Here is a 23,303-nt window from a genome sequence, read left to right as displayed (position 1 = left end):
TACAGGCTCCCTATGCCATGCTACCCCCCACACCATGCTATCATACACACACTCATTCACAAATTCATATACCCTCCCCCACCCCTTACCTGAACTGCAGATCTCTCACTCGCAGACTTCTGCAGGGACCCTGCTCCTTCCCTCTGTGTTGCTGTGCGAGCAACTTCTCTTGCCCCGCCCCCAGGGGAAGAAGGAAGGGAGCAGAGTGATGTGACGTGCATTCACATTACTCCGCTGGGTTCTGCTTCTCCTGGCCTGTACAAGAGACGCTGTTCGCACAGTGTGTGTGACCAACACACAGGTAAGGAGCCTGGGCCCTGCAGACGATTATAGTTGGCTGTTTTTTATTTTATTTCTGCATTTTTCCAATATGCCCTTTTTGGCCGATATATTTCCAAATATTCCCCACATTTTTTCATTTCTTAGATATTTCTCATACTTAATGATGGTTTATATATAAATAATTATTATTTCAAAATAAAGCTCTACTTGTGCTGAAAAAACAATATATCATGTGTGAGGGTGTACTAAATGAGTTTGTGGGCAATCAGAGTTGAATAAAGTCATAGCAAAATCACAAAAACTGCTCTGGTCCTTTAGTGCAAACAAAAAAACCTGGTCCTGAAAGGGATATATATATATATATATATATATATACACACACACACAGTGTGTGTCTGTTTGAAAGGTTTAGCATACTTCCTAACATTTTTTGGGGGGGTTATCATGAAGCATGTGGCATCAACCCACAACACACTTGCATTAAGCGGTCTGCAATGCTTACACCAGCCATATGACCCTGGGCACAGTAGTTCTACCAGCTATTAACAGTGTGGCAGGAGATTTTAGGTGGCGCTTCGCTCCTCGACAATGGAGCCATTGGCTTCTCAGTATTTCAATAGGCAACATCATCTCTCACACATACACATTGATACACAACAAAGTGGCAGTTACATTTTAGGCATTTAAATAATAGTGTGGTAGCTGGAAAGGGTAGTGGAGGGCAGTGTGTATAAGTCATTGATTCAGCTTTATACCTACTTTTGGGCCACCCCTTATGACCAGGATTGACTGCACTCAAGCTCTGACTATTTTAGATACACCAGCTGCACTGACGTTGACTTTTTTGTATTACAATTTCTCCATTTCAAAGTCTTTCAACTTCAACATTTCGATCTTATGTGGCAAACCAACAGAGTTTTCCCTTCAAGTCCTGTTCTGCATAATCCTCCAACAGTTAGAAGCCCACTTGCTGAAGTGACAATTTCTTCAGACTCTAAAAGTGACATCAGGGAAGAAACTATTTTATCCAGTACTGATTTTGCACAGCCATCACATATTAATATTGAGCAACCGTTCACAAAGGTCACTGGAGAGCCTAAAAAGATCAAAAGGGGAAGACCACGAGCAGTGACTCCTGTTACCTGCAAAACTGATGCAGGAAGGATGGAGTTTCGTAGATCTATCGAAACAAATGAAGATAGCGATACAAGATAGGAAAATTATAAGAAAAGGAAAATTAAGGCCAGAAACATAGAGATAGAGGAGGAAAGCTGCATTAGGCTTGAATATACTGTAAGAGGAATGCAAAGGCAAGAGATGAGGAAACTGAAGAGGAAAGACACGTAAGATTGGAAGATAAGCGGAAAACATGGGCGTAGGAACCGGGGGGACAGATCCCCCCCAGTAACTCATGCGGGGGGGAACGATAATTAAGAAATCCCCCCCAGGGCCGTAGGAACCCCCCCAATAGAAACGCCGCAAATGCGGCCCGCGAGACCTCGAGGTGCGTCCCGCGTAAGATCAGCAGCCAGGGCAACCGATCTTACGCGGTCCGCACCTCGAGCCCTGCTACTTACCTGTGGGAGGGTCTTCTGTACTGCACAGAGGAACCGGAACCCAGCAGAGTTCACGTGACATTACATCACATCCTGCTTCCTCTGTGCAGTACCAGAGAACGCAGAGGGAGGCCGCGCCCCCTGCTGAAGTCTGAGCAGCATCGAGGAGCTGCAGTGCAGGTAAGGGGGTGGGGAGGGTGTTTGAATGAGTATGCGTGATTGAGAGAATGAATCTGTGAATGAATGAGTATATGAATGAATTAGTGTGTGTGATAGCATGGATGTGGAAGTGCTGGAACCTAGGCATGATGGGACTGTGTTAGCAATCACACTCCTATCATGCCAAGTCAGCCAGTACATGCTGAAACATAGCTAGCTGCCCCCCTTGTGTATTGATGCTGCCAGCAGTATGGGGTCTGCACATCACTTACAGCCACCCTGTACCAGCATGTACTGGCTGCCTGGATATGATAAGAGTGTGATTGCTGTTAGCAATCACACTCCTATTATGCCAAGTCATATTGCTATTTTTTTTTGTCCAATTGTGGTGTAGGTAACCTACTTTTATTAAAAATGTGAGTTTTTATTATTATTTTTACAGGTGGGGGGTCATTTTCGGTTTTGGCTAAGTGAACCGTGAATGTTTTGGTCCAGAATTTTCATTTTGGTGCATCCCTAGAATAAATAGAACTATTTCATTTTTAATTATCCCGAGTCCTGAATTTGTAGTCACAAAACTTTCTAGGCCCAGAAATCAGTGAGAGGAAAAGTAAACGTTTTGTGTCATTTACTTTATTTTAATCTGCATATTTTATTAAAGGCCATATTTTCTCACAGTGAAAAATGAGTGCGGCCCGCGCACGTATACAATTCTGATGAAGTGTCACCTGCGGCCCACTGCAGAAAAAACTTGGACACCCCTGGGGTAGACAGTGAGAAGGGGGGGTAGGGAGAGGGTAGCTAGTGAGAAGGGGGGGTAGGGAGAGGGTAGCTAGTGAGAAGGGGGGTAGGGAGAGGGTAGATAGTGTGAGAAGGGAGGGTAGGGAGGGGGGTAGATAGTAAGAAAGTGTGAGAGGGGGGACAGGGGATAGATAGTGTGAGAAAGTGGGGATCTGATGGGGGAAAATGCTGTCCCCTCCCAGATTTTTAGGGGTTCCTACACCCATGGCGGAAAAGGATTGTAAAGGCCAGAGGGGAGGGAACTGAAGATGAAAGAAATTTCAGATTGGAATTTATGAGTGAAAGGCATTCGAGGTGCAGGGACCAGAAGGCTTAAGAAGAAAGAAGCATAAGGCTCACAAAAAAGAGAAGATGTACTAATCTAAACAGATTGACAGAGTCAAATGACAATTAACAAGAAAGGCTGCATCAAGCAAGGGAACGCGTTCTAAAGAACATTCTGTATTCCATTACAACCACCTGAAAAACTGAATGGGCTTTTACGTGTTACAAACAGTTGTAGTAAACAGTTTCTACAAGCCACGCGAACATACAATAATGCATTTCAAATTACTCAATTTGGAGTCCATATTGTATCTGAGAGACATGGCAACTTTTAAAATTCAAGGACAATGTTATCATTTGGCCAGACTGTTGCTTCCACCTGCTGGTAACCTTGCTTGCTTGGCAAACCAAGGATGCAAAATTGATCCTAATTTAAGACAAGATATTGATGAGCTACAAAATATGCTGCGCCTACACAACTATTCTTGTGGGACTTTAATGATTTGTTTACACACCCGTCTGAAGCTGTGGTGTGCATCAAGGTGACTAGATGAATGGGTGGTGAAAAGCTTAATAAAGGACACTTATTCGCTACCGTTGTGGCACATTATTTGTGGGGAAAAGAATGGTCAAGAAAAAGTTAAGATCGTAGTTTTGGTTATTGGTACTTTACATTATAAATGCAGTTTTTTTGCTGAGCCTTCTGCTCAATATTTGGTTGAAGGCTAGTGACATCTCAAGTGTAAGTGACATTTATGATGATGCTCTTTCCCCAATACAGATGGAAGAATTCCATGTAATGGCCCTGGAAGCAGGGATATTTAAGGGCAGTAATCAAATATTTTTTTCATGTCAAGGGTATCGGTGAGTGGGTTATAGTTAGAGAAATGTTAAAAGGTTATCAGAAAGGAGAACAGCACAAGGATGTGTGGAAAACTATTTCTTTTGGTTAAATTGGTAACTTGTTGCTTATTTTACCAAAGGTGTGCTACTCCAGGTATGATGTTGTCTCAGTTAGATGTTTCCTCTTACCGTCTTTACAGCTTTACAGATAAGTGAGCTAAAGGCTAGGAGAAGGTTAGGTCAGGTTTTCAGAGATGATGTTATAAAGGATGCACCGAAAACTCAGGATTCACTTGGCCAAAAATAGCCCCCCCCACACCTTTAAAAAAGAGAGAGAGATCACACCCCTTCTATATACTCAGGCATACCCAGGTTCCGGCATGTACTGGCTGACTTGGTATGAGAGTGTGATTGCTGTTAACAATCATATATATATTATTATTATTGATTTTTTTTGTCAAATTTTGGTGTGTTACTTACTTTTTTGGACAAAAACTTCAATAACAATATTAATACGTATATAATATACTAACAATTTTCATAATCGATTAGTTGGTCCGTTTATTTAAAATAACTGGATGTTAAAAACAAATGCCACTGTGCCCCATGATATGCCTTATACCCCCTATATGCCACTCTGCAACCCCCCCAGACTTACACCCCTACGCGCATCGCACAGACGCCCGTCGGCTGCCAGAGAGGAGGATCCAGGTCCTCTGCAGCACTGCGGGGGATCCACCTCTCTGGAAGCCGGCAAATGCTGCGCAATGCGTGCAGACGACCTCCAACGCTGCAGGCCAGTACTTCCACCGGGGCTTCTATGGTGAAGGTCACGTCACGCTGGTGCTCCATCATAGAAGCCCCGGCGGAAGTGGAGAACAGTAGAGGAGGATGTCTGCGCGCATCGCACACCAGCTGCCAGAGAGGAGGATACAGGTCTCCTGCAGCGCTGCATGATGAAATTATCAAATTGGCAACGATTTTCATTATCATCGACTATTATCTATTTTATCGATTAGTTGTTACAGCCCTAATATAATTAACAGCAATCACACTCCTATCATGACCAGGCAACCTTGACATGCTGGAATCTGGGCATGATATGACTGTGATTGATGTTAGCACTCATATTTAATACAGCAATCACACTCCTATGATGCACAAGTAGCCAATACATGCTGAAACCTGGCTAGCTGCCCCCTTGTGTATTAATGCTGCCAGCAGTAAGGGGTCTGCACATGACTTACAGCCTCACTGTGCCATACCCCCCCCTTGCACATCCATGCTATCACACTCATTCATTTACAAACATGCTCATTCCCAGATACTAATCATTCACAGATACTCATTCATTCCCTCAATCACGCATACTGGTTAATACTAGGGCTGCAACAACTAATCGATAAAATCGATAATAATCGATAATGACAATCGTTTTCATTATCAATTAGTCGAATCGATTTTTATCGATTATTAAAAAGAGCTTTTTTTCAGAGCAAATGCTCTGAAAAACTCCTCTCCTTATATAATCCAACCTCAAACAGAGATCGGATTATAACACTAGAATCCAGAACGCTGCAGGGGACCTGTATTCCCCTCACTGTCAGCCGGTGGGTGTCCGTGCGATGCGCACAGACAACTTCCGTCTCTCCCCTCCACTTCCGCTGGGGCTTCTACGATGCAGCGCCAGCATCACATGATGTAGAAGCCCCAGCGGAAGTGAAGGGGAGTAACGGAGGCTGTCTGTGCACATCATGCAGACCCCCACCGGCTGACAGAGAATCGAGGTCTCCTGCAGAGGATCATCCTCTCTGTCAGCTGGTGGGGGTCTGCGCGATGCGCACAGACAGCCTCCGTTAATCCCCTTCACTTTCGCTGGGGCTTCTATGAAGCTGCAGTGAAAGTGCCTGTCAGCAACAGAGGTTCACAAAACACCAGGGAGAGAGAGGCAGAGCGGTTTATGAGAGGGGGGAGGAGGCAGAGTGGTGTATGGGTGGGGGAGAGAGGCAGAGTGATGTATGGGAGGGGGAGAGAGGCAGAGTGATGTATGGGAAGGGGGAGGAGGCAGAATGGTGTATGGGAGGGGGAGAGAGGCAGAGTGGTGTATGGGAGGGGGGAGAGAGGCAGAGTGGTGTATGGGAGGGGGAGGAGGCAGAGTTGTAAATGGGAAGGGGGAGGAGGCAGAGTGGTGTATGGGAAGGGGGGAGGAGGCAGAGTGGTGTATGGGGAGGGGGGGGGAGGAGGCAGAGTGGTGTATGGGAGGGGGAGGAGGCAGAGTGGTGAATGAGGAGGGGGAGGAGGCAGAGTGATGTATGGGGAGGGGGGAGGAGGCAGAGTGTTGTATGAGTTATAGTGGTGTATGGGGGTATAATGAATTTCAGGGTAGCAGAGCGGTGTATGGGGGTGTAATGAATTTCAGGGAGACAAAGTGGCATATCTGGGGGAGTTAGAGTGGTGTATAGGGGAGGTAAAGTGGTGTATGGGGGGTATAACGAATTTCAGAGTGGCATATCTGGGGGAGTGGTGAATCAGGGAGTATAATGAATTTCAGGGTAGTGCAGGGCATTTATGGGGGGCAGAGTGGCATATCAGGGTGCACAGTGGCATATAGGGAGGTATAAGGCATAAATGGGGGCGAGTGGCATATTGGAAGTTATAAGGCATACCAGGGGGCACAGTGGCATATAGGAGGTATAGGGCATATCGATATTAGGCATATCAGGGGGGGCATAAGACATATCTGGGGGTAAAATGTATATCAGGGGGCTCAGTTGCATATCACTGGCATATAAGGAGTATAAGGCATATCGGGGGCACAGTGGCATATCAGGGGGCACAGTGGAATCTCTGGCATATAGGAGGTATAAGGCATATCTGGGGGCAGAGTGGCAAGCTGGGGGTCAGATGTGCATAACTGGGGGCAGTTTGGTAAATAAAAGAAAATATAAACACGGCTTTTTTCTCATAGTTTTTATTAAATATGAAAAATAGTTAACATATGAATTAATATTTACTAATAACTTTGTATAAAAACCTAGTTTGAGAAACACTGTGTTTGGGTTCTTGTAGCTTTTATTATTATGTCGGTAAAATAAGGAGGTGAATAGAGAAATGCCATTGTGATAAAGAGATGAAAGTGTAAATTGTAAGTTTTTTATTACATTATTTTAAATAAAAAAAATTGCATTTTTTTATCCTATTAATCGATTAATCAAAAAACTAATCAGCCAACTAATCGATTATTAAAATAATCGTTAGTTGCAGCCCTAATTATATCCCTGAATATTATGTTTTTCCAATCCAGTTGCAGTTTAAACGTCTGTACAGACTCCAATAAAACTACCTCTGCAGGCAGAGAATTCCACATCCTTATTGTCCTTACTGTAAAAAACCCTTTCCTCTCCCTTAGACTAAATCTCCTTTCTGTGTCCTGTTTATGAACAGATTTCCACACAATGGTTTGTATTGGCCCCAAATATATTTATATAATGCTATCATATCCCCTCTGAGGCGCCGTTTTTCTAAACTAAACAGATTTAAATTTGTTAACCTTTCTTCATAGCTATAGTGCTCCGTTCCATTTATTAATTTTGTAGCCTGCCTCTGCACCCTTTCTAGTGCTATGATATCCTTTAGAATAGGTGCCCAAAATTGCACAGCATATTCAAGGTGCAGCTTTACCATTGATTTATACAGAGGCAAAATTATATTTTTATCCCGCAAATTGATGCCCCTTTTTATACACGACAATAACTTAGTGGCCTTAGCAACTGGTGACTGACATTGCACATTGTTGCCTAGTTTGTTGTCTATAACAATTCCCAAATCCTTCTCATTTGTCGTTACCCCTTGTTGTGCATGGATTGCGTCGTCCATTATTAGTGATTCACGTCACAGACGCAACATCTGTATCTCCCTTTGGATAAACCACTCCCCTAACTGTGGCATATATTACAATATCAATTAGTTCTATTGTTTATACTTCTATTGTTTTAGAAGTGCATTACCTCTACCACCAGGTAGCACTAGAGAGTGAGTGATACATCTATCTATACATCTATTGTTTATCGAAGACCATAGATAATGGCTACCTACATGAAAAGCCATGTGGGCTATACCAGGAACAATGGGATATCAGGAACTCCAGGAAGACGGGGGAGGAGGAGAGGAGACTGGAAGGACAGGAAGGAAGCAGCATGGCAGAAGCTAAGGGAGCTGTGAAAGTTTGCCAGAGAAAAAGTATGAAATAGAAAGCTGCTCTTCCATCTTGGGCTAGTTAAGTGCCAAGAAGCTAGGACTAGTTAAGTGCCTAGTATTGTAACTAAGAATTACAGGACCCGACCAGAGGGGGCGCCCTACTGGACTTAATATTAACCAACAGACCTGACAGAGTAACTAATGTGCAGGTCAGGGGACATCTAGGAAATAGTGATCACAATATGATGCATTATAACTTGTCCTTCAATAAGGGAACTCTTAGAGGAGCCACAAGAACTATGCACTTTAGGAGGGCAAAGTTTGATCAACTAAGAGAAGCCCTTAACACTGTAAATTGGGAAAATGTCCTCAAAAACAAGAGTACAGACGCTCAATGGGAGATTTTTAAGAATATCTTAAATTCTCACTGTGAAAGGTACATACCGTATGGGAATAAAAGAGTCAGGAACAAGAGAAAACCAATGTGGATAAATAAAAATGTAAAGGGGGCAATAAATGGCAAAAAAAAGGCATTTAAGCTACTAAAACAGGAAGGCAGTGAGGAAGCACTAAAAAGCTATCGGGAAAAAAATAAAATATGTAAAAATCAGATTAAAGCAGCAAAATTGGAGACAGAAAGACTCATTGCCAAAGAGAGTAAAACAAACCCCAAAATGTTCTTTAACTATATAAATAGTAAAAAGGTTAACAATGAAAGTGTTGGCCCCTTAAAAAGTAATGAGGGAGAAGTTATAGACGGGGATCAGGAAAAAGCTAATCTATTAAATATATTCTTCTCTGCTGTATTCACAGAGGAAAATGAAATGCCAGGTAATATACAGCAGGATGAGATAAATGCCCCAGTACATGTCGCCTGTCTAACGCAGGAAGAAGTGCAGTGCCGCCTAAAAAAAATCAAAATAGACAAATCACCAGGTCCAGATGGCATTCACCCCCGCGTTCTAAGGGAGTTAAGTAATGTAATAGACAGACCCCTATTTCTAATATTCAAGGACTCTATAGTGACAGGGTCTGTTCCCCAGGACTGGCGCATAGCAAATGTTGTGCCAATATTCAAAAAGGGGACAAAAAGTGACCCGGGGAATTATAGGCCTGTTAGTTTAACTTCTGTTGTGTGTAAACTGTTTGAGGGTTTCCTAAGAGATGCTATTTTGGAGTATCTCAATGAAAATAAGTGTATGACTCCATATCAGCATGGGTTTACAAGGGATCGGTCCTGTCAAACTAACCTGATCAGCTTTTATGAGGAGGTGAGCTCAAGACTGGATCGGGGTGAATCGCTGGATGTCGTATATCTTGATTTTTCCAAAGCATTTGATACGGTGCCACATAAAAGACTCGTACATAAAATGAGAATGCTTGGGCTGGGGGAGAATGTGTGTATGTGGGTAAGTAACTGGCTCAGTGATAGGAAACAGAGGGTGGTTATTAATGGTACATACTCCGAGTGGGTGACTGTTGCTAGTGGGGTACCACAGGGGTCAGTTTTGGGTCCTATTCTTTTTAATATATTTATTAATGACCTTGTAGAGGGATTGTATAGTAAAGTATCAATCTTTGCAGACGATACTAAGCTCTGTAACGTGGTTAACACAATAGAGGACAGCGCACGATTACAAATGGATCTGCATAGGTTGGAGGCTTGGGCTGGGATGTGGCAGATGAGGTTCAACACAGATAAATGTAAGGTTATGCACATGGGGAAGAAAAATCCAGGCTGGGAATATGTATTAAATGGGAAAACACTGGGGACGACTGACATGGAAAAGGACTTAGGAGTTTTAGTTAACAGTAAATTTACCTGTAGCGACAGTGTCAGGCAGCTGCTGCTAAGGCAAATAAAATCATGGGGTGCATCAAAAGGGGCATAGATGCCCACTACAAGGAAATAATTCTACCCCTGTACAAGTCACTAGTCAGACCACACATGGAATACTGTGTACAGTACTGGGCACCAGTGTACAAGAAAGATATAGTGGATCTGGAGAGGGTTCAAAGACGGGCAACCAGAGTTATAAGGGGAATGGGAGGACTACAGTACCCAGAAAGATTATCAGAATTGGGGTTATTTAGTTTGGAAAAAAGACGGCTTAGGGGGGACTTAATAACTATGTATAAATATATAAGGGGACAGTACAGAGATCACTCCCAGGACCTATTTATACCCAGGACTGTATCTATAACAAGGGGACATCCTCTACGGCTGGAGGAAAGAAGGTTTCTACACCAGCACAGACGGGGGTTCTTTACAGTAAGAGCGGTGAGATTATGGAACTCTCTGCCAGAGGAAGTGGTGATGGTAAACTCAATAAAAGAGTTCAAAAGGCGCCTGGACGTGTTTCTTGAAAGCAATAATATTAGAAGTTATCGATATTAGATTAATAGGGACAGAACGTTGATCCAGGGATTTATTCTGATTGCCATATTTGGAGTCGGGAAGGAATTTTCCCCCTGGTATGGGGCAATTGGCATCTGCTTCATAAGGGTTTTTTGCCTTCCTCTGGACCAACACAGTAGGGACACAATATGTATATAGGTTGAACTTGATGGACTTTGGTCTTTTTTTCAACCTTATGAACTATGTTACTATGTTACTGAAAGAATCCTTTAAAGTCTTTTATATGATCCTGGTATCTAGAGCCATTTTGGAAACTGAACACCAAAGGAGTCATTTGATATGCTGATACTCTCTGAAGTTAAGTACATATGTTATTACAATGTTATTAGAATATAATCGTTGACTGTCTGTAACTTTGTTATGGTAACCTTTTTCGATATATTGTTTGTACCGCTAGAGGTATTAATAAAGTATATCATTATATATCATAACATCTGTTGGTATTCGTCTTTACATAATTTAACTGTATTCCTGAATCAAATTTATTGTTGTATTGTTAGATGTGTTTTGTCTAAATTGTGTATTTAAATATTAGCATAATTTTGCATAAAACAGGCCACGACCACAACACCCCTAATTCATTACTGTTTAGGGTATAGGTTGCTTGTGCATTCCCTACCCCGAAGTGCATAACTTTGCATTTATCTACATTGAATTTCATCTGCCTTTTGTGTGCCCAGTCCCCCAGTCTATCTAGATCCCTCTGCAGCACTGTAATCTCCTGCTCGCACTGTATTACTTTACCTAGTTTAGTTTCATCTGCAAACACAGAAACATAACTTTCAACGCCTATTGCCAGGTCATTTATAAATATGTTGAATAAAATTGGTCCCAGAACAGAACCCTGAGGGACACCACTTACCACTTTTGACCAGCTTGAAAATTTACAACTCTCTGTTCTCTATCTCTAAGCCAATGTTCTACCCAAGAACAAGAATTTGCATCTGAATTTCCTTCAGTTTGAATACTAACCTATTGTGTGGAACCGTGTCAAACGCCTTGGCAAAATCCAAGTAGATTACATCGACTGCCACACCCTGATCGACACTTATACTTACTTCTTCGTAGAATGCAATTAAATTAGTTTGACAGGACTTATGTTTCATAAAACCATGCTGATTTTTGCTAATAATACTGTTCTTCCAAATGAACTCTTGACTATTATCCCTAAACAGCCCTTCAAATACTTTCCCAACCACAAGTTAAACTCACAGGTCTATAATTACCGGACACAGAGTTTGAACCCTTTTTGAATATAGGAACCACATCTGCCTTCCTCCAATCCTCTGGTACAATTCCTGAAAGAAAAGAATCCCGAAAGATTAGAAACAGAGGTTCACTTATTTCCTGACTCAGCTCCTTAAGTACTCGTGGGTGAATACTGTCAGGCCCCGGAGCTTTGTTAACATTAACTTTCTTTAGTTGCTGCAGCACCTTGTCCTGAGCCATCCAATCAGTCTGACTGGAAATTTTTTTTTTTCCTCTGCATGGTAAGTTGAACAGGGATAGATAGGATAGGGATAGAACAGGGAGACCAATGGCATCTGCCGGACAAGTTACGGGACTAGGAGTTTAACAGTCTGTACGAGCGACCCTATTGGTCGCCAGCAGGGGGCTCGTCTGCCATCAACCATTGGCAGACGAGCCCCCTGCTGACGACCAATAGCGTTGCTCATACAGACATTTAAACTCCTGGCGCCAGAGCTGCTGCGGTACGCATTAACCCCGTATTAACCCCTTAACCGGGAAATACGAAGAAAAACCGAACACGAAGAATGTCCACGAATATTCTCCCGAAGAGAAGACAGGAACAGGCGAAAATTCGCGGAATACGAAGATTTTTTTTCCCCTGAAGACAAGCACGAAGACGAACACGAAGAGCCCCCTGGTGCCCAAGTCTAGTATTAACTATAATTTTAAAGATTATTGTATAAAATTCTACTTCATAACAGCAGAATGCACAATGCACTTATAACCAGTTAATGATGACAAAATGTACTGTAATTTGAAGCCTTGTAATTTAACATTAGCCCATTAATACTCTCCTAGAAGTTCAGCAGCTCATGTCAGGATTAAATCTCCACGCTGCCCCAAAACAGAATTTAAGATAAGCACACTCTGCACCAAAATAGAACCCAATAGGTGGGAACAGCAACACGACAGACACATTGCAAATAAACATAACCCACTAGATGATTAATTATTGATTCATAAAGAACCATAATATTCTGCAGCAATGTAGAATGCCTTATGTCTGTCACCCCATTCCCTCAAGATTGTAAGCTTGCGAGCAGGGCTCTCTCCACCTAATGTATAGGTTTGTCTTAGTCTGTCAATTCTCGTCTTGTCATACCCCTTGAATATACCGTATTTGCCCGAATATAGGCCGCACTTCCCCCCCCCACTTTAAGTCTTTAAAGTGGGGATGCGGCCTATATTCGGGGTCTAGCGCAGGAATGCGCAATTCGTATCGTCCAACGCCCGGGACATGCAGTTCCGGGCACCGGGCAGGGGACCTGCATCCTACTCTCTGATACGCTCAGACAGCCTCCGGCTGCGGCGATGCACGTAAACGACCTCCGCTGCCAGCACGTCTGCTCGATGTGCTTTAACAATATCCCTTGCCGGGAATTCCTTTCTTTAATATTCAACTGAGCTCCAGCATTTTTTATATAACTAGCATACAGTTCCAGACCGGTGATTGTTGCTCTTTGGCACTGCATGATTTATCTGTGATTAATTTAATCTTAATTGTACAACAGTATGCATGTGCAGCCAATACATTTAATAGGGTTGTTTTTGTACCTCTAAACAAGAATGAACTATGGATCTACAACTCTACAAGATTTACTAGCTTTAAAAAAAAAATTGATGAAAGCTCAACCTAGCCACAGTGATTTTGGTAGCAATCCATTCACATAGATATTCTTTTCTGCAGTTTAGTTCTCAGAAACTACCCAACATATTTGCATTATATTCTAGCGCTTCAATTTTACTGCTGCAGTCAAAAGTTATGGGCAAAGAAAAAAAATAAAGAACTCGATAGAAGCTTTGTTCAAAATGAAGTATTTAAAGGACTACTGTGTTTTCAATAATATATATAGATATGCATGCGTGCTTGTGTGTGTGTATATATAAATATACTATATAGACAAAAGTATTGGGACACCTGACCATTTCACTCGCATGTCCCCTTCAGCATACCAAGACATTTTGGTCAATGATATGCTTTCAACTTTGTGGGAACAGTTTTTAGAAGACTTTTTTTGATTTCAACATATTTGTGCCCCAGTGCACAAAGCAAGGTCCGAAAATACATGGTTGGATGAGTTTGATGTTAAAGAACTTGACTGGCCCACATAAAGCCCTGACCTCAACCTCATCAAAAACCTTTGGGATGAACTGGAACCGATATTAGGAGCCATGCCTTCTTGTCTAGCATCAGTGCCAGACCTCATAAATGCTCTACTAGATGAAGGTGCAAAAATGTGTTTTAAATATATACATGTACATATACACACATATACATATTTACACTCACTATCCACTTTATTAGGTACACCTGTTCAATTTCTTAACACAATTAGCTAATCTACTAATCAGATGGCAGCAACTCACTGCATTTCGGCATGTAGATGTGGTCAAGAAAATTTGCTGAAGCTCAAACCGAGTATCAGAACATACATGGAATAAAGGGGATTTAAGTGACTTTGAACGTGGCATGGTTGTTGGTGCCAGACGGGCTGGTCTGAGTTTCAGAAACTGCTAATTTACTGGGATTTTCCCAGTAGGGTCTCTAGGGTTTACACAGAATGGCCAGAAAAAAAGAGAAAATATCCAGTCAGTGGGAGTTGTGTGTTGTTGAGGTCAGAGGTCAGAGGAGAGTGGGCAGACTGGTTAGAGATGACAGAAAGGCAACAATAACTCAAATAACCACTCGTTACAACCAACACACAAAAAACGTAGAACTTTGAAGCAGATGGGCTACAGAAGCAGGATACCACACCGTTTCCGCTCTTGTTAGCTAAGAACCCGGAAACTGAGGCTATAAGTCACACAGGCTAACGAGTATGCCACGAAGAATGAAGGCAGTTCTGAAGGCAAAAGGGGGTACTAGCAAGGTGTACCTAATGAAGTGGCCAGTGTGTGTGTGCGTGCGTGTGTATATATATACTTGTTTTGCTACTGGATGTTTGAGAGTTACCTACAGCTCTGCGGACTGGGCAGACATAAGCACGGGATATAACTATGAGACTGGACAATTTTCTCAATCACTCATTAAAATACTAAACTAGGGCTGCAACAACTAATCGATAAAATTGATAATAAAAATCATTGCCAACTAATTTCATTATCGTTTAGTTGAATAGATTTTTTTGATTATAAGATGAGGGTTTATTCAGAGCAAATGGATCCTCTTCTCTAACAACTGGTGGGGGGTGTCTGTGAGATGAAGTTCGGATCCAATTAATTTAGGGGCAGTATTGGTTGATGGGGTCGTTAGGGTTAATTTAATGCTAAGGACTGAGAGTTTATTTGAATAAGGTTAACTTAAGGTGCAGTTAGAGGTAAAGGGGTGCAAACTAAGAAGAATCTAAATCATGGAGGCAGTATAGATTAACCCTGTATTTATTTATAAAAGTTGGGATGGTTGGGAAATAAAAACAGGAAATGCATTTTTATTCGTTTATTCGAAAAAATAATCGGCCAACTAATAGATTATGAAAATAATAGTTGCAGCCCTATACTAAACCAAACACACTAATATAACACCTTAACGAGCTATGACAGGCCAGGTACATCACACAAAAATGGTCAGTTAACTACCAATGATGTGCCTGGCATATCATGGAATTAAACAAGCTTAGAGAGTGATCTAAGATGCAACTCCCAAGATGGTGGCACATCCTTTAAAAAAAACAAAAAAAAACCAAGAGGTTATCCCTCTTGAGAACTCTGGTACTGCATTCAACCATGCAAGTCAATGGAGTCCAGTCTTCTAATCACAATGTGATAATTATTATCTGAAGTGCAAAGTAAATTACTACCACAAAGTTTGACAAAGGGTGGTTGTAGAATTAGTGTATGAAAAGGGTTAAAATATCAGCATTTGAAATACCCTGGGTTGTCTATTTTTCAAAAATATATGGTTTGATGGGGTAAATAGCATTTGCCGGCTTTAAAGATTGTACAAGGGGCATCATTACCAGATTTCGGGGAAAAATTGCTTTGAAATGGCAAAACACTACTTGCAGAAAAAAGCAAAACAACAGAACATTGGGTATTTGTAAGCTTTTTTGGATGAATAAAAGATTTTTTAGATAAAATAAAACTTTTTTCAAATTTTTTCATCATATTTATAGGAAATTAGATGATATGATCAAAAAAATGGTATCTGAAGAAAGTTCTTGTCCAGAAAAAAACCAATATATAACTTGTGTGGTTTCAAAAATGTATTGTTTGATGGGATAAACTGCATTGGCCAGCTTTAAAGACACCCGAAATAGCACATGGGGCAGAATGACCAGATTTGGGGAAAAAATGGTTTTGAAATAGCAATACGCTACTTTTACTTATTACCCAATAACTTGCAGAAAATGTTTAACCCCTTCGTGACAAAGGCTGATTTTACTTTTTGTACCCTTCGTGACAATGGCCGTTTTAACATTTCTGTGCCGCTCGTGTTTAGCTGTAGTTTTCTTCTTTCCCGTTTACTGAACCCACACACATTTGATATTGTTTTTTTCAGGACAAGAAGGGCTTTCTTTAGATGACATTGTTTTGATTGTATCATATTAGTTACTATAAAAAAAATAATAAATAATAAAATATGGTGAAAAATTTAGAAAAAAATGACTGTTTCTAACTTTTAGTTGAAAAATCTTTTACTCATCTATAAAAGGTAATGAAAAACCTGCTAAATAGATTCTACTATTTGTCCTGAGTTTAGAAATACCCAATGTTTTTATGTTTTTTTGCTTTTTTCTACACATTATGGGGCAAAAAGTACAGGTAGCGTTTTGCTATTTCAAAGCCATTTTTTCCAAATCTGGTAATTCTTCCCCCCATGTGCCATTTCGGGTATCTTTGAAGCCGGCCAATGCAATTTACCCCATCAAGTCATTTATTTTTGAAAACTAGACAGCCCAGGGTATTCCCAATGCTAGTATTTTAACCCTTTCCAAGCACTAATTCTACCATCAGCCTTTGTCAAACTTTATGGTAGTAATTTTTTTTGCATTTGTTTTTTCACACACATTTTACTTTAGGTATGAATAAACAGGTTCTGGTATATGTCACTATCATAAAACACCCCAATATGTGTTTAGCAACATCTCCTGAGTACAGCGATACCTCACATGAATGATTTTGCCTGGCTGTTTGGGGGCAAAAGGGCCACATTTGGGGCATGCGCATTTTCAATGTTGAACTTTGGCATTTGGGGATCCACTGCCCATGCCCTATTTGGTACATCTTTGAGCCGGCCCATTTCAGTATGCCCAATAAAGCCATATATTTTTGAAAACTAGACACCCCAGGGTATTTCAAATGCTAGTATTTTAACTCTTTCCATGCACCATATCTACCACCAGTCTTTGTCAAACTTTGTGGTAGTCATTTTTTTGCATTTGTTTTGTCACACACATTTTACTTCAGGTATGAATTAAAAAGTTCTCGTATATGTCACTATCACAAAACACCCCAATATGTGTTCAGCAACATCTCCTGAGCGCAGTGATACCCCACATGAATGATTTTGCCTGGCTGTTTGGGGGCAAAAGGGCCACATTTGGGGCATGCACATTTTTCAATGTTGAACTTTGGCATTTGGTGATCCACTGCCCATGCCCTATTTGGTACATCTTTGAGCCGGGCCATTTCAGTGTGCCCAACAAAACCATATATTTTTGAAAACTAGACACCATAGGGTATTTTAAATGCTGGTATTTTAACTCTTTGCATGCACACATTTTAGCACCAGCATTTTTTCAAAGTTTGCAGTAGTATTCTTTTGTGTGTATTTTTCCCACACACACCTACTTTATGTATGAATTTACAGCTCCTGGTATATGCCGCTGTCACACGACACCCCAATATGTGTTCAGCAACATCTCCTGAGTACAGTGATACCCCACATGCATGGGTTTGTCATTTTTGGGGGGAACTAAAAGGCCACATTTGGTACGTGTGCATTTTTCTAATTGGAAATTAGATGTGTGGCCATCCTTCCCCCCGTGTTAATTGGGACATTGTTGAATCCGGCCAATTCAATTTACCCCATCAAATCATACATTTTTTAAAAGTAGACACCCCATGGGCATTTAATATGCCAGTATTTTAACTCTTTCCATGCGAGAATTGTTTTAAGCTAATGTGCTAATTTTAGGACTTGCTCACAAAAATATATTTTTTATATATATATTTTAATTTTTTTTTGCCTTTTTTAAAACATTTTTAACATTTTTTTTCAGCTTGAAGGTTCCCCTGATAGTGACATCAGAGGGAAATTATTTTTACATTGTACTGTTTTTTTTACTATTTTTTTCTAATTATTATTAATTTTATTTTATTTTTTAATTTATTTTTACTAATCACACTGTGATTAGAAAGCTGGGCTCCATTGACTTGCATGGTTGAATGCAGTACCTGTATTCAACCTGCAAGTGGAGCCAGAGTTCTCTAGAGGGTCTGGAGACCCTCTAGCAAACTTTTTCGTCTTTATTGTTTTTTTTCCCGGGCCGCTGCCATCTTGCTGATGGCGAAGATCACCGGCAGCTGCGGCTGTGACCACTCTCTGGAGCGGTCACAGCCATCCTAAGGTAAGTGTTTGCTGTCGCTGGATGCCTCCTGATCGAGGCATTCCAGCGACACCATTTAAGTTTAGGAAGCGATCGTTGATCGCCTCCTAAACGCTTTTAAAACGGGCGTCCGCCGCCATACAATGTATGGCGGATGTTGACGCCCCGGGGAGGGGCCAGACATGGCCCCTGATGCCGATCGTGGCGTTGCTGAATGCCTCGAGGTCGAGGCATTACAGCAATGCCGTTTGGGTAAAAACGTCATTTGTCGTTAACGACATGTTTTTCCGTGACGTGCCTGGACCGGCAATTGTCATCAAGGGGTTAAAAACACCATAAAAACATTGGGTATTTCTACACTCAGGACAAATAGTAGAATATATTCTAACAGTTTTTTTATTAGCTTTTTTGGATGAATAAAACATTTTTCAAATAAAAGTGAGAAAACTTGTTTTTTTAATTTTATCATAGATAATTAGATGACAAAAAAGTCCTTCTTGTCCTGAAAAAAATATATAAAACTTGTGTGGGTACACTAAATGTGTGAGTTGAAAATTACAGCTAAACACGAGCACCGCAAAAGTGTATAATCCCTTAGGGGATTATACACACACACATATACATACACACATACACATATATACCGTATTGGCTCGAATATAGACCTTTAAAGTTTGGTGCTATTTTAAAGAAAAAAAAAATACACATTAGTGGAATGGTAAAACAGTATTTTATCTAAAGAACAGGAATACATGTATTTTAACATTTTTGGTATCTATCAGTTTGTTAGCATTTGTTATATACAGACAGAAAGCCAATAGCCATTTAAGGTCTGTCGCGTCCGCTACACCTGAGGCACTCACCGCAGAAATTCTTCTGCCCGGATACTCACTGAGAGAGAAGGATCCCCGACAGTGAAAATCCAGGACATGGATGATCCCAACAGTGAGGAGGCCTCTGTGACAGCAGAAGGTAGGTATGCACTGAGTAATGTAGCAAGGTGACAAAGCCAAATGCGGTGAACCAACGGATCAGCACAGAAGGAGTAATTCCAGAAGAATGGTCAGGGTAGCCAGGTCGGTAAACAGCAGCAAACTCTCAGGAACACTTAAGAAGACCACAACAGGGTGCCTGACTGACACAGACTGACTTTTAAATCTGGCGCCACTCTCAGGCCCCGCCTCCACAGACATCATGGCCGCGCCTCCAGCCGTCCATCAATTCCCCAGGTTCTGCATAGCAGCGCCCCTAGAGGGGCGACGGACGACCGGAGGAGAGGTAAGTACCTTTTTCTGGGAACTCCTCTGCCGGCGAGCAATCATAAGATTGCTCGTTGAGAAGTTCCCTAAAGTGCTCCTCCTTCTCCCGTGCCTCGGGCATCCGTGCACCGCGAGCGGGGAAACGTCCGCGGCCCCCGGGGTGACCATATCGGGTCTCCGGCAACGGAACTCGAGGGTGTGACAAGGTCCCCCCTTAATTCATAATGCCCCTTACTTACAAATATGCCCCTCTGCCCCCCAGATATGCTTTATGCCCCCTAGAAATGGCCACCTTCCCCCCTCCAGAAATGCCTTATGCCCACTAGAAATGCCCACTTTTTACACTCATACATGGTCATAATATGTTATTTTCTGTAGTTCTTGATACTAAATTGCAACAACTGCAAGAAGCTGCAAATGTTTAACTATTTACTTGCTGAAATATATACAGTTTTATAACGGAATCATAGTAAATTCTATAGAAATAGAAAAATATTATTTAATCAAAATATTGATTTAATATGTACCATTTCTATAGAATTTACTATGATTCTGTTATAAAACTGTATGTGCAAACACCATATTTTACCTGTTTTGATGGCACTATCTGGGAATACATTTTTTAAACATGGGGATAATGGGTGAAATATTATGGTTACACATGCCAAGTAACATACTTGACCTGTTTCTGTTAAGAATATGGATATAATTATTTTTTTACATGGGGATTATGGGTGGAATATTATAGTTACACATGCTAATTAACATATTTGACCTATATATTCCACACATAATCCCCATGTAAAAAATTATTATATCCCTATTCTTCTCAGAAACAGATCAAATATGTTCCTTGGCATGTGTAACCATGATATTCCACCCATAATCCCCATGTTTAAAAACTATATTTGAAGATGATGATAATCAAAACAGGTAAAATGTGGTGTTTGCACATACATGTACCATAGTAAATCAATAATCCAGCCCTACAAATGTTTTGACTCAATTTTCTATTATTTCTATAGAATTTACTATGATTCCGTTATAAAACTGTATATATTTCAGCAAGTGAATAGTTAAACTACAGTTATGTAGTATAGGTGTAATTATTTTATAATTACCATGCACAATGGTTTATGCAAGACACAGTGCTATATCGAATGTGTCAACTGATTTTCGTAATCATATTCTTGGGCGTGTACCATTTATCACTTATGTGGTGGCCTCAATCGGGTCCCCGTTTAAAACGCTTGCATTCTAGCATCTTATGCAACTGAAACCGATATCAATACACTTCTAACAATGGTATTACAATACAATATATCTATACATGTTCGGTATGTACTGAAAGTTATTCTCTGCAGATCCTGACTCACCAAATCAATGAATGTTAGGAATTTCCAGCTCCCCCCATAGGTCTGATGCGCTGGCATGTCTACGGCCTTGTAGTGGCACAGAACGGATAGGTAGGAGAGTAGAATTGCGGCCCGAAGCACCTGGCATGGGATCAACGCCATGTCATCTCAACAGTCACACGTGTTTCTTTTAAATACTATTTTACTACCTCCCTTATTTACAATAAGTATAACAGGAGAAGGCGTGGAAACGCGTCATTTAAGGGGCGGGGAGGAGAGTGGTTGCCACGGATACCATCCTCCAGCTCCTGGACCATGCAACACTGTTACGGTCAAAGATCAATGGTCGAGGGAGTAATTTTACGGTTGCACCATTCATACAGGTAGTGCTAACAGCATTGGTATTTTGCTGGACTTCTTTTCAGGGTAATTTGTATACGTTTTCTATTTCACCTAATGACATCTACCCTTGCATCATTTTGGACCTTTAGTTACCTCACGATAAAATGGTTAACAATAGGGCTGTTTACAGAAAAAGTGAACGAGTATAACGTCTTCTGAATGAAACATATAATATGATAGTCTAATGGAAAATATTAGAATAATATTGCGAATTTGAATCTTCATGCCACATATTGTTCACATACATTTCTTATATGTCATGCTTTCAGTAGTATAATTTCTCATTACCATTTGTTTCCATAAGTCTACTTTGTCATGTGATGTATAAATCATTAAATACGAATATACCTAATGTCTGACCTATACGAAAAGTGAGTGAGGGGTGGGTTTGTACCTTTAGACTTTACCCTGCTTGAATATTGTCACTGTATTCTGTCCCTTGTAGGAAAAATTAACTTCACTACCACATTTCAGTGTTTGAGGTATGAGTTAAATCTAAAAGCATATTAACTTACTTTTAAAATACTCCCTAAGGACAAGGTCTTAATGCTACGGATCAGCGTAATTTTTGTCTTTTTGTTTCTCATTTGTTGTACCCACACGGGATGTTTTTTTTTTTACAAATAGGGCCTTTTTAATATATGTCACATTTTTTTATGAAAAAAAAATACAAGAGTGGATCTGTGTTTTTTTATATATATGTATTTATAGTTTTACATCTATAAAACTTATCCACAGCTAGTATAAATGTTGAACAATACCAAAAATAAATTTTTAGCTTGGTCTGATAATAATTATAAACTCATTTTTTGTAGGTTTTTATTTCTCTCTACTAACTGGGTCTTGGCATCACTATTTCTTACTGTTTTCTGTCGCTCTCTAGCTCACAGTGAGGAGAGAGACATAGAACACAGATTAAGGCAGTGCAACTTCATTTTATCTGTGCATGCACAGAAATGCAGAGAATCTCCAGTCTGTTCCAGTCACAGAGCGATCAGCTGCAGTGGTGACCCTGACATGTTACTGTGTTTTACCAATGACGTCAGGTAAGTCATTGGTCCTCTGAGCACATCTTTTCATGACATAACTGGTACATCATTGCTCGAGAAGGGGTTAATATGCACTCAGAGCCGGCCTTAAGTGTTCTGGCACCCTGTGCGGACTACTCCTCAGGTGCCCCCCATCCCCCCAAAAAGAAAGGAAAAAAATCTAACAAACAACTAGCTTTCAATAAAGATAGTTTATGTGCAAGTGCAAACAAGTACAGTAATATATAACTGGAAATACAAGGAAAAAACAGCTAATCTGCTGTAACAAAAACGCCTAGCATGCAATTACTCCCTCTGCTACCATACCAAAAAAAAATTGCCACACTGACTGCAGATTAGGGGAAGACAGTGATAGTCAGTGCAGTCTTCTCACTGATCCCACCCATCTGCCCCTTCTCACTGATTCCCCCCTCTGCCCCTTCTCACTGATCCCACCCATCTACCCCTTCTCACTGATCCCACCCCTCTGCCCCTTCTCACTGATTGCCCCTTCTCACTATCTACCCCCTTCCCCTACTTCCCGTTATCCTTACTTACCTTGTTGCCGGAGTCCTGCGGTGGGAGCGGGAGGCATCCGTCTTCCCGCTCTGCCATGGTGCGCGTTTCACAGCTGTGCGGCGGAACATAGTAACATAGTTCATAAGGTTGAAAAAAGACCAAAGTCCATCAAGTTCAATCTATATACATATTGTGTCCCTACTGTGTTGATCCAGAGGAAGGCAAAAAAACCCTTATGAAGCAGATGCCAATTGCCCCATACCAGGAGGAAAATTCCTTCCCGACTCCAAAAATGGCAATCAGAATAAATCCCTGGATCAACGTTCTGTCCCTATTAATCTAATATTATTATTATTATTATTATCCTTTATTTATATAGCGCCAACAGTTTACGCAGCGCTTAATACAATACATAAATTC

General features: G+C 40.9%; 1 protein-coding gene across 1 annotated transcript in view; it reads right to left on the bottom strand.

Moving 5' to 3' along the window:
• LOC149278686 (androgen-induced gene 1 protein-like) overlaps positions 1–21,096 on the bottom strand; it is a 180,857-nt gene extending 159,761 nt beyond the window's left edge. The window contains exon 1 of the mRNA XM_089501877.1: positions 20,956–21,096. Within this exon, the coding sequence (XP_089358003.1) occupies positions 20,956–21,096 (141 nt within the window). The remainder of the gene's footprint in view (positions 1–20,955) is intronic.
• Between the last annotated feature and the right edge of the window lie 2,207 nt (positions 21,097–23,303).

This window comes from Sceloporus occidentalis, unplaced genomic scaffold (assembly GCF_023333645.1).
Source record: "Sceloporus occidentalis isolate IW3139 unplaced genomic scaffold, rSceOcc1.0.p SCAF_184, whole genome shotgun sequence".
Classification (NCBI taxonomy): Eukaryota; Metazoa; Chordata; class Lepidosauria; order Squamata; family Phrynosomatidae; genus Sceloporus; species Sceloporus occidentalis.
This window is presented reverse-complemented; position numbering and strand designations above follow the sequence as displayed.